This window comes from Nylanderia fulva, unplaced genomic scaffold (genome assembly GCF_048542155.1).
Source record: "Nylanderia fulva isolate GAGA-0341 unplaced genomic scaffold, ASM4854215v1 Scaffold82, whole genome shotgun sequence".
NCBI lineage: Eukaryota > Metazoa > Arthropoda > Insecta > Hymenoptera > Formicidae > Nylanderia > Nylanderia fulva.
The window spans coordinates 187,034-199,992 of NW_028190939.1; the positions used below are offsets into that span (position 1 = coordinate 187,034).

At 40.0% G+C, this 12,959-nt stretch overlaps 1 protein-coding gene across 1 annotated transcript; it reads right to left on the minus strand.

Moving 5' to 3' along the window:
* Positions 1 to 9,011: 9,011 nt before the first annotated feature.
* LOC146719908 (uncharacterized) lies at positions 9,012 to 12,852 on the minus strand. The gene is made up of 3 exons (XM_085489404.1): positions 12,612 to 12,852; positions 12,144 to 12,461; positions 9,012 to 9,568 (listed from the first exon to the last, which is right to left on the minus strand). The coding sequence occupies exons 1-3, from the start codon at positions 12,850 to 12,852 to the stop codon at positions 9,012 to 9,014; spliced, it is 1,116 nt and encodes a 371-aa protein (XP_085345530.1).
* Between the last annotated feature and the right edge of the window lie 107 nt (positions 12,853 to 12,959).

A 12,959-nucleotide genomic window follows, 5' to 3' on the forward strand; every position in this document is an offset into this window, starting at 1 on the left:
TCATATAAATAATTTATTTATTACAAAAAATTATCCACTAAAACTTTATAATCAATTATATTCATAAAAGATTTTTATATATTTTCAGATTATAAATTTAATTATTTTTATTTATGTAATGCAGATTATTTTAAAAAAATTATATATACGTGTGCATGTATAAAAGAATGCAATGTAGAAAAGAGAAAAGAGACAGAGAGACAGAAACAAGAACACAGAGAGACAAATAAATCGATAGATAGATAGATAGGTTGATCGATAGGTAGATCGATAGATAGTTCGATAGATAGACAGGCAGATAGCTAAATAAATCGATAGGTATGTATATTTCTTTATAAACATTTTCTACGCATACATACGCATACATACATACATACATACATACATGCATATAAAGAAATATACTAACCTTTTCATCCAGCCTTTCTTAAAGGAAACTCTATGTTGACAAAGAGGCAGACGTTTTGCGTTATATTATTCTATGTATGAGAGAGAATAAGATAATATGACTGTCTGTCCTTGTCTAACTGCACGATTGCAGTTCGCTCTATCGCGACATCGCGCAACTAATTTTCTGCTCTGTTTTATTCCTAAATGTCATTTCGCACATACATATGTGAATGAAATATTCCACAATCGAGATATTTTTTATTAGACTTCTAAACTTATTTCTGCAAGTTTACTAATATTCTTTTATGCAATCTTTTGGAGGAAGCGGTCTTATTTTGTACGTATAAATTGTGAAACTTTTATACAAGCAAATATTGTTATGACGTGACGCAAGAAGCCAAAGAAAACTCGTATTTAAAAATTTTTTGTCTTTTTATCACAAATTCAGACCGCTCCCTCCTTTATTATTGTATTAACTTTAATCGTGGAAAAGCATTTGTAATTCTATTAACGCAATAAAAACTTCTTGATTGTGGAAAAATATAATAGGTTCGGTCGGTAAAAGTATACCTCCGGCATCCCCTTAACCATGTTTATTAATTTTGTCTTATTATTATCTTGTAAGAACATATTGAGAAGTATGACTCAATGGTTTATAAATTTGTGAATATTTAAAAACTTTACATCTAGCTACAGTTTAACTTAATTTCCTTCCCACTTATCCGGTACATATTTACAATAAATAGTTAAACCATTACCTGATAGTTTGTCATGTCTTTTATTGGAACGACTATATCAAATTCTTCCATTATGTCATACATTTCTTTAATATAATCTAACTGTTCCTCCATAAAATCCACTTTTTGCTGGATTTTGTCAATAAATTTAATGTACGCAACATAATTATCGGTGGATACCGGTTCAAGTTCAAGGTAATTTATTGTTTCCATTGTTTCTAACAATAAAGCGCTTACTTTTCTCTTACAAATTCTGCAATTAAACAAAATATATATGTATATATACAGGGCGTTCTTTGTCAAACGGGCTACCCTATCTGCCTAAAATTTAGCTTAATAAAAATAATTTTTAAAGGCTTAAATTGTAGCATTATATGTTTAATTTTATCAGCAATCTGACCTTTTTGAAAATTCCAAATGACAGACTTAATATAGCAATAAAAATTACGAAAAAACTAAAAATAATTTAAATTTTATCAATAAATAGTTACCAATTCGGTGTTAAAAAAATTATTTTGGAATTAAATTGTAGCTATTTATGTCTATTTTTATAAGTAATCAGATTTTTTGAAAATTTAAACTGAAAGATTTAATATGGCGGCAAAAATACAGAAAACTAAAAAATAATTTACATAAAAAAACAGACTCACACATTAGTGATAGTTGGGCGTTCTCTAAAAACATCAAAGATAGAATCATTAACAAATATGAAATAGTAATTTCTTTGGATGTCACTTCGCTTTTTATCAACATTCCTAAGATTTAGTCATAAATTGAAAAGCATTGGGATGACATTTCGAAGAATAATTTAACACAATTTTTACACATTGTTAAAACTATTTTTGACTTAATCAGTTTTAGATTTGAAGGACAATTTTATGAACCTGTGGAAGCCCAATAAGTTCCCCATTATCACCAATTTTAGCTAATATATTTAATTATGGACGATCTTGAGTCGCATTGTTTAAGTTTATTAGGTTTCTTGGTCTCCGTGTACTATAGATATGTGGATGATATCTTTGCCATAGTGCCAATTGTGATAAAATAGATATAATACTGTTATAGTCCGAATGACTATAACTATATTATATTATATTATATTAATATAGTTTTAATAATAAATTAGTAAGTCGGCTATTATACAATCATTTGAGAAACGTTCTCACGCTCTCGCGAAGCGCTTATCGCGAAAAGACGCAAACGCGATGAAATATAAGCGTTACACCGAAAACCGCGGATCGCAAGCGAAGAATCAACCTGCTTCGCTTGCACCTAGATAAAAACGTGTGAATAAAAATTAGCCAATGAAAGAGCTTCTCTACATCTTCCCCCTGAAAGATGTAGAAAAGGGCAGGAGACCACCGCGAACGGAGAGCGAGGCGATGAAGTCAGTCGCTAACGAAAATCCAAAAAGTCAAGTCGCTAATTAGAACCTAATTAGGAGTCAAAGACAAGCCGCAGAATATAAACTATCACCTGTAATCTGACTATCGAGAGCGAGCATACTTAACTAACCACCCAGGTGGGATTATACAGAATTAAACCAACTCAAGAAATAAGGGAAATAAAAGATTTATTCAAATAAACAATCAAAGTTAGTCAAGGAGGAGACGCCCGCCGATCCTAGGATCCTCATCCTTCAGTCGACTGAGACCCCAAAATTTTCCGTGCCTTCCCGGAGGCACAACAATACTATCTATTTTTAACAACTATCACGAACGTCTAAACTTCACACATGAGATTGAATGTAATTCGGCTTTAAATTTTCTGAATACTACGGTGTTTTGCTTTAATAACAAACTCATAACGAATTTGTTTAGGAAGCCTACGTGATCAGGCAGATACATTAATTTTTTTTCTAGTCATTCTTTTAAATTCAAAATTAATACGATTTAAAATTTGGCTGACCACGCAATATTACTATCAGATGAGCGGTTTTATCAAGAAAATATAGAAATAATTAAAATATTTTACTAAATAGTTGCTTCCCTAAAAAAATTATCAAACATTATTTATACAGAAGAATCAATTTTTCAAAACATATTAAAAGATTAACAACACTGATGATAATAAAAATGAATCACCTGGTAAAACACCTTACATCTCGATACCAAATTTGGCTTGAATGTGATTTATACATTACATAAAAGACTTAATACTCTCATAAAATGTGGTAAATATGTTCTGACTAGTGATCGCGCGACTAACGTCGTTTATAAGATAAATTGTAATGATTGCTCAGTCTTATATATAGGACAAACAAAGAGACATCTTACAAAGGAACCTCGCGAACCCGAAAATTCTAATCTTAATGAAACTTTCTATATAAGTAGAGGGAGTAAACAGATAAATTTAAAAATTTTCAGTTAGGGCCCAAAACTGATTCTAAGGGATGAAACCACCTCTTATATATAGAGCGGTTTATCGGTTTTTTCTATATATTTCGAAAGTTACTGGAGATATCAAAAAATGTATACAAAAGTTTTCTGGCAAAAGGGCTTTATTCAATGACATTAATAAAATTAAAAAAATTTTTTTTCTTGAAGTTTCTTTAAAAATCATTAAGAACTTTTTTTTCTAAAATTTTATTAATCTAGTTAAATAGAGGTGGTTTTACTATAAAACTTTTGTATAAAACATTTTTTTATATCTCCAATAATTTTCGAGATATTGCAACGTCTTTTCATGTTCCGAAACGCCAAATTCGGACAGGGGAGCGTTCAATTTAAATATTCTAATATTTCAAACTATAAAACGTCAAAAATCGGTAACAAAAGAATTAACTACTCGTACTTCGGTACTTTCGGTAACTCACAATAAAGTTGGGCGCCAGGCGCATGTAAATGCGCCATGATATCAATGAAAACGGTACTTAACGTAACTCTTCAAAATTCGGCAGTGAGTCGCGGGTCTATATAATTTTTAGTCTATGGTTGAGAGAGAGGTATATAGAGAGACATACACATGTTGACATGAGTAGACATATATATATTTCAAACACTTAGGATTAACAGTTTTACATGTAATAAATATAAATAGACAATATAATTATATAACGGACATTAACATTAAGGCTAGCGGTATAAAAGAATATAATATAAATATATCTGCAAATATGTCGGTATGACGGAATCGATCTATTAAATTCTCATTTATTATAACAACGTTGAATACTTTTAACAATTTCGCGACAATATTATAAGAACGGAATTCACAAAGAAAAAATCGGTAAACGGTTCGCTGTTTTAAACTTATGATCGCGGACACGCGATATATACAAAGGTCACATAAACATAATTCAAGACACGGCGCGATATAAAAAAAAAGGTAACAGACAACGGTAATTTCGTGACTCTCTCGCACGACTCTTGCCGAGTCGAAAATTGAAATATTTAACACACTCGCGGAGAACGGCTGCACGCAAATTCCGCAAATCTAATGATCGAATATGTAAGAAACGTTACTCTGAATATATCGGCAAACAAGAATTTACGATTCTCGCTTTCGGAACGATTGACTGTCGGCGGCACTTTTTCGGAGAGGGCTCGGCTCGCGAAACTCGAAGTCGGCTGGCCCCGCGGTACGATACTTTGTTAGAGAAAGAGACCGCTCTTTCTAGCACAAAACGATACAAAAACGAGACGACACGGTACTCACGGTAATTACTCTACTTTCTCGTCACCTACGGCACCAACCAACAATCACGTATGGCTACCCGAGAGGCGGCTTACAATCTTTGGCGGTGAAGAGTTGTTCTCTGGTCGCACAGCATGAGATCCGGAGGCACCCTCTCTGGCTTATGGTTCACCGAACAGTGAAGAGCCGGGTTTCGCGCGCCTTGGTACCTTGAGCGCCGCGCCGATCTCTCGCGCATTCCATCGATAATAAGGTCGATGGCGGGGGTCCTAGGGTCTACCTGACTCTCCCCCTAGCTGGGGTAATTTTTTGCCGGTATTTTCAACGCTGCATGAGAGGATGTTTCTCCGATTTTGCTGCTCTAGCATTTCTCCTGGGGGAATAGGCGGTAGGCTGGCCGGGCCTTCCGTCGTCCCTCTCCAGGATCGGCCCCGGGGTTGATACGGCTCGGAGTCCTCTCGGTATTCTAGAAGTCACCCTGATTAGTTTTGCGCGAGAGATATTTAAGTAATTTTTGGCCACTCGATACTTAGCTGCGCGAGGTCCCGTGCTCTCTCTCACTCTCGCTTCATCTTTCTCTCTCTCTGCTCCGGCACATCCTGTCTCGCTTCCTCTTGCTTCACAAAATGGTCTCCGGCCGCTCTCTCGGACTGTCGCCGTCGCTCTCCCTATAAATCGCACTGCACGCGCATCGACAGGCCGATGCTGCGCGCAATTGCGATTCTCGCAAAAATAAAAATACAAGAGACGGATCGCACCCTCCCCGAAATGAGGGGCGCTCCAGATTCTCGCGTCCTACCCGATCGGGCTTTCCGCCCTTGTGACGGCGCTCCAAAAGCGTCACGTCACAATATATAGAAAAAACCGATAAACCGTTTTATTGTACATACATATATATATGAGGGATAATTTCATTCTAGAATTAGATAGTTGAACAAACTTACTTGTTCGACTGTAATTATGCTGTCTCGTCCGGATGGATATATATGTAATGCGCTTCCCGCGCGCTCCTTAACAGGCGTTTTAAAGAAAAAAAACGCGCGCGTCGCGTTGTGTCCAAGTTGCGTGGTGCGCATCTAGATGTCTCATATTTTAAAGCGACAAATCTGGAATACGGGAAAAACAAGAGGGAGGGTGGGCCTATCCATCCGGACGAGACAGCATAATTACAGTTGAACTTCACTTACAGGTAAGTTTGTTCAACTATCTAATTATGCAACGTCTCGTCCGGATAGATATATATGTAGTTATTTAAAGTACAGATTTATCTCTAAGGTTTAATATATAAGTAATTTAATTTGATTTGACAAATGTTATCATAGCCCCTTTACGAAAAGAGAAAATAATTGTCTTAACAAGTCGGTTAGGTAGAAACTTAAATTCTAGAGGCTGAATAAACGGAAAAACTTAAACTAAGGAACTAAATATTAATTTGTGTCAAGAATAGTTGACAGAAAAGACGGATCTTGTACAATGGGGCGGTTATAGAACCGAGCAAACATGTCTGATGATTTAGTCCAACCCGCAGTACGACGAATTTTGTCAATATTGACACTCTTTCTGGCCGCTAAGGAAGTCGAGGCGTGTCGAGTAGAGTGAGCGGAAAAGATAGAAGTGTCAATCCCCGCCGCATTGAGCTCCGTTTTGACCCAACGGCCTAATGTCTGGGGAGAAGCTGAATTGTAAGGGGCGCGGGTAGATATAAAAAAGGAGTCGCAGGTCTTACATCTAAGTTTGTCCGTACATTGGAAATAAAATCTGACTAAAGAGAAGACGCATAATTCAGGTCTTTCGTTAAATGGTTTGAAAACGAGTAAAGGTTGAGGTTTTCCAATTCCTGAGGTTTTGAGTCTGGCTGGGATCCTGATCCTTAAGATGTCAGAAAATACTATATTTGAATAGAAGCTAGGGTTTGCATTCTCTGTGCAGGCGTGAGCGCTAGCAGGGTCACGAGCTTTCTAGATAATACTTCTAGAGAAAGGTTATCGTGAGGATAAAGTGAAGCCAGATGTGCTATCACTGGCGCAGGATCCCAGATATACTCATATCAAGGTCTTTGCGGTTTTAAAGCGGCAACTCCTCTGAAAAACCTCTTTACCATCGGATGAGAATCCATGTCCTCCACAGAAATAAGTGAGATGGCTGATCGGTAGGTGTTTAGTGTGGAGTAGGATCCAACCGATGAGAACATCGCAGATAAAAATTCCAGAAAGATTGAAACAGATGGACGGAGGTAATCTACTTTGTTTGTCCTGCAGAAGGCCCGCCAAAGCTTGATAGGCTTGGCGTATTGAGAGATGGTAGCTTGTGAAATAGAGGCGAGTGTTGTGTCCAATGCCGACCTGGGTATACCTTTGGCTAAGAGGGCTTTGCAGATAACCTCGCAGCAACCAGGGAAATTTTGGTCCAAGCTGGGTGGGTCTTCCTAAAAGGGGATGACAGCATATTAATGTTTGGGTCTAAGCGAACCGGCTTGTCAATTATGAGTCGGTTAAATAAGGGAAACCAGGGTTGAGCGGGCCACCAGAGGACTACGACAACACCTTCGGCCCTATCCGTAATAATTTTTCGTAGGACTCGTAAGATTAATATAAATGGTGGAAATGCGTAGAAGCGAAGCGTATTCCAGTCTAATGAAAATGCATCTATTGCAAACGCGAGTGGATCTGGGAACCAGGATACAAAGCAAGGGCATTTCCTATTAATCGAAGATGCGAATAAGTCGATACCAAAAAGATCAAGCTGCTCCTGGATTGTGGAAAAAATCTTGATTTAAGGACCATTCCGTTTCTTGAGAAATGACTTGCGATTCTGCGTCAGCTTCCCAATTCAAAGCAGAGGGGATGTGTGACGCAAAGATAAATAAATTGCGCTCTGCACACCACTCCCAAATTCTCCGAGCAAAATTTGACAAGTAGAGAACTTTAATTGATCCCATCCGGTTTACGTAGAATAAAGCGGTGGACTTGTCAACTCTCAGCAGAATGCTGCAATCCTTTAAATGAGACGTAAAACATCTCAACGCGTGGAAAATAGCCAGGAGTTCCAGAAAATTTATATGGTTCTGTTTCTCGTCCTCAGACCAAAATCCATGAGTGCGGGCCTCACCGCAGACTGCACCCCAACCTGTGAGGGAAGCGTCCGTAAAAATTTCTAGGCTAAATTTTCCCGAGCGGATGATGTTACGTTGAGAAGGGTCCGTGAATATCTTATTTCACCACAATAGATCTTCCCTGATTGTTGATGACAAGGATATCTGGGCTTCGAAATTGTTGTCTGCTTGTAGTAATGCCTGAAATTTCACACGTTCTAAAATCTTGGTATGTAGAATTCCGTATTGGACTGCTGGACATACTGAAACTAGAGAGCCAATGTAACTCGCAAACAGTCTTATTTTGCACGAACTTTTGTTTAGAAAAAAGCGTGTTTTTTCAAGAAGTTTATTTCTTTTATCTAAAGGAATAGAGATCAAGAAATGGTCTGAGTAAAAAATAAAGCCGATAAAGCGGCAAACACGTGAAGGCGAGGGGGAGCTTTTGGCCTCGTTGATAACAAATCCAAGGGAAGATGAAAGCTGTAACGTTTCCTTTTTGTTGCGAGAACATTCCTTATAAGAAGATCCAATAAGCAAAAAATCGTCCAGATATATGACAGATAAGAAACCCCTCCTTCTCAGAGCGGAAATTACCGGCTTCGAAATCTTGGTAAAGATGTATGGAGCGGAAAATAATCCAAATGGGAGAACCTTAAATTGGTAAAGTTGACCCTGAAAGCAAAATCGAAGGAATTTTCTGTTTTCTGGGCAGATAGGTATTAATAAATAGGCGTCTTGGAGATCGATCGTGGCAAGAAAGTCACCTGGAGAGAAAAGGCGAACAACAGTCTTCCAATCTTCTAATTTAAAGTGAGGGGCGATGATAAACTTATTAAGCTGTTTCAGATTGAGGATAAATCTCCAGCCCCCAGACGATTGTTTAATAATAAAGAAGGAGGAGAGAAATTGACCTTTGCAGTCTAGAACAGGTTCAATTGCTCCCTTGTTGTAGAGGTTGGTAATTTCTTGGTGACAGATCTGCTCTTCTCCTGCCGAGAAATGCGTTGATGGCTCGATAAACTGACAAGGCGGGTGAGATCTAAAAGGTAACTTATAGCCGGTGATAGCTTGTAGAATCCTTGGATCTAAGGTAATTTCTCTCCATTTAGGGAGAAAATAGGATAGTCTACCGGCTATATTTATCTGTGAGTCGCTTAGCGTCTCCTGGAATGTGAGCGTTGGTGATAGGCTGATCGGCGGTTGTTGCTCGAGGCCCCTGTTCTTTTTGCTGGTGCCGATCTCGCCTTCGAGACAGGGGCGCGAAAGTTTTCCGACCTGGAGGACGTTGGTCGGGCCGGCGCTTTAATAGGTTGTTGTACTCTTCTTGAGATTGCCAAAGGTGTGTTCACAATCTCCTTGGCGGCCTTCTCCATCGAGGTTGCTTTTTTAATTTCTTCCCCGAACGAGGAGTCAAACAGAAATTCGCCTGCCGAAGTAGCATCTGCTGTGGATCTAGCCAAGAAGTTAAAGGTTGATCTAATCGACGATCTTCTAGCGATGGAGAGGCGATAAAAGAGATCTGTTAAGACCTTTGTGCCCTCACTGAATGTGGTGACCGCCCGCCGAGCTTCGAGGGTGAGAGTGCTCTGTATCTCGGGTTTGAGAAGATTTGAGAATGCTTCTCCAAAGGCAAAAAGGGCTGTGCCCAATTGGTCCTGATTGATGCAATTATATTCATCCTTCTTGGCGACAACGTTATTCTTTAGCGCTGGTTTGCACTCTGAGACTGAACCAAAGATACATCCTGCAGATTATCCAAGCATATGCTCCCACGAGTACTGCCCAAGATGAGGATATAGAGCGGTTTTACGAAGACCTTATAGAGGCGAGATCTACTGAAAAGACACACTTCACGATAATGATGGGCGATTTTAATGCTAAGATAGGAAGACAAACAATGGCCGACATAAATATCGGAAAGTTTGGCTTGAAGACAAAGAACAACAGAGGCCAAACGCTAATAGACTTTCTCGGTAGGGAAGGAATGTATTGCATGAATACTTTTTTTCAGAAAAAGCCACAGAAGAAATGGACATGGAGAAGCCCAGACGGCACAGTAAAAAATGAAATAGATTACATCCTCAGTTCGAATAAAAATATTTGTACTGACGTCTCTGTATTAAATCGCTTTGACACCGGTAGCGATCATCGGCTGGTAAGAGCGTATTTTCAGATTGATACAAGGCTCGAAAGGAAGAAGCTAATGCTGAGGTAGCTACAACGGTGCAGAGAGAGTTTGAAAACCGAGAAGCGAAAATACCAGAGTCATCTGGAGGGAAAGCTGGGCCCGGCGTGTGAGCTCGGCCGTTTGGAACTAAACGATCTAAACTTAAAGATCACCAACAGCATTAAATCTGCAGTAAAGCGAACATGCACACTCAAAAACAGAGCCAACCCTAAGATCACCCAGGCTACGGAGAGACTCATCGAAGAAAGAAGAAACACTGATAGAGACTTTATAAGATACACGCAGCTCAACAAAGAAATAAAGAAGGCGATCCGAAGGGACGTAAGAGCAAATAAAACGAGGGAAATTGAGCGAGCAATCGAGGACAACATGAACCTCAAATCCCTCAGATCAAAACTAGCCAGGGGAAGGGCAAGAATCAACTGTATGAGAAACAACAAGGGGGAGATCGCGCATGAGAGAAATGATGTGGTGACCGTTGTCCGCGACTTCTACAAGGAATTGTATAAAGAATCAAACCCTAAACTCTTACATCTCAACAAGAAACAAGTAATTAGAAATGTAGGTTTGGAGGAGATCCCGGAAGTATCGAGAGACGAGCTCAGAGCAGTGCTGAAAGAGTTAAAAAATCGCAAAAGCCCGGGTCCGGACCAAATAACTGGTGAAATGCTGAAAGCTGGAGGAAGTGGACTGGAGGTAGCACTTTGTGCACTGTTCAATAAATGTTTGGAAGAAGAAAAAATCCCAGAGGCTTGGCATAATGCCGAGGTTATTCTTTTGTTTAAAAGGGGAGACCCTGCCGACATTGCGAAGTACAGGCCAATCAGCCTACTTAACATTCTTTATAAAGTGCTGACAAAGATAGTCACGAAGCGCCTCACTAGCAAATTGGACTTCTTCCAACCAATTGAACAGGCCGGATTCAGGAAAGGTTATAGTACCATCGATCACCTTCAGGCTATACGCACGCTGGTGGAGAGATGCACGGAATATAATATTCCGCTTAATATGGCATATGTGGACTACCAGAAGGCATTAGACTCAGTGGAGACTTGGGTGATAATGGAGGCAATGGATTTGGCGAGAGTCGACTCAAGATACTCGAACCTTATAAAATACATCTATAGACCAGCCACACTGGAAGTCAAAATCAACGATGACATGTGCACCGAAAAGGTTCAAGTGAGGAGAGGAGTTAGGCAGGGTGACACAATTTCCCCGAAATTGTTCACTCTGGCACTTGAATACGTTTTTAAAGGGCTGTCTTGGAAGAGGAAGGGAGTGGCGGTTGACGATACATATCTGAGTCATCTGCGCTTCGCGGACGACATTGTCCTATTCAGTAGCGATGCTGCAGAGTTGGAAGGGATGTTACAAGAGCTGATTTGTGCATCCAGACAGGTGGGCCTAAGTATGAATTTACAAAAGACCAAGATCATGTCCTCTAAAAACATAAAAATGATCATCGATAAAGTAACCATCCAAAATGTAGAGGAATATGTGTATTTGGGCCATACCATCAAACTGGGCAAACAAAACCAGGCGGAGATTGCAAGACGGGTCAGTTTTAGTTGGGCAGCTTTTGGTAAGTTAAGGTATATTATCAAAGACCTTAAAATTCCCATAAACCTCAAGCAAAAAGTATATAGGTCATGCATACTGCCGGTGACAACTTACGGCCTGGAAACTATGACACTGACCCAGCGCAGTGCAAATTCACTTAGGGTATGCCAAAGAGCAATGGAAAGATCAATGTTAGGGATTAGTCTTAGAGACAGGGTGAGAAATGATATCATAAGATCGAAGACAGGAGTCCCCGACATCGTCGGACAAATAGCAGCGCTGAAATGGAGATGAGCAGGCCATGTGGCCAGGTGTAGGGGTGAAAGGTGGAATAAACGTCTGGTGTGTTGGAGACCGAGGGCGTCGACAAGAAGCGTGGGTCGACCGCAATCACTCTGGCACGACGACATTAGAAGGCACGCAGGATCGAATTGGTTACGGGTGGCTCAGGAAAGGGAGACATGGAAGGAAATAGAAGAGGCCTATGTCCAGGAGTGGACTGCGCAAGGCTGAGAAGAAGAAGAAGAAGAAGAAGATTTGCACTCTGGATTGAGCTTGGGAGCTCTGAGAAAGGCTAGTTCGTTAGAGGGAGAATATTTTTTCAGTAGAGCGTCTCGTTGATCGGCTGGCAAGCCCTTGAGGATAAGATCCTGCCAATTCTGTGTAACGATTTCATTCCAAGGTCGAGCATCTGTGTCTTCCGGTCTCGGGCCGAAAAGTTTCCACGAGAGAGTGTCCGCCGAGATCTCGCCTAAGTCCCCGGACGCCGGGGCGTCGGATTGTGTCAATCCCGCCGGTTCAACCGGCGAAGGGCTAAGGACAGAGCCCCTATTAGATGGGATGCCTATTGTCTCTGTAAGCCAAGAAAAGATATTCCGATTAGTCGGAAAGAATTGTATCGATTCCTGTAAATATTCGTACACACTTGTCACTGTAGAGCAAGAAAAAATATTCCGATTAGTCGGAAAAGGTTGTGTCGATTCCTGTGGATATTCGTACACACCTGAGACGTGCGAGGGACTCAATTTCTGGTCTATGTTAGTACCCTCTGAAGAAATTTCTTCCATCAATGCTTCTCGAGAACGAGAAGAGCCGGGTAAGGAGGGGGAGGGGGCCTGGGGCGCCCTAACCTGCCTTACTGTTATCACGTCGATGAGACGAGACATCTTCTCCTCAAGCGACGATAGACGATCCTCCGTTGAGGAGTGCTTTCTCTTTCTCGATTTGTGAGCGGATTTACCCATTTTGCTAGAAAGGAACACTAAAAAAACACCTAAATTTTTCACTAGTAAACACACTTCAAGGGAACGCAGAACAGGAAAAACAATGAGACATTTAGGTGCGCGCCACG

Bases quoted from the DNA above. Each gene is read 5' to 3' on its own strand.
- LOC146719908 (XM_085489404.1), bottom strand. From the start codon at position 12,852: ATGGGTAAATCCGCTCACAAATCGAGAAAGAGAAAGCACTCCTCAACG. The intron at 12,462-12,611 runs GTGTGTACGAAT...CTTGGCTTACAG, and splicing joins GAGTCCCTCGCACGTCTCAG to AGACAATAGGCATCCCATCT. The intron at 9,569-12,143 runs CTTCTTCTTCTT...CAGAGTGCAAAC, and splicing joins GCTCAATCCAGAGTGCAAAT to CAGCGCTAAAGAATAACGTT.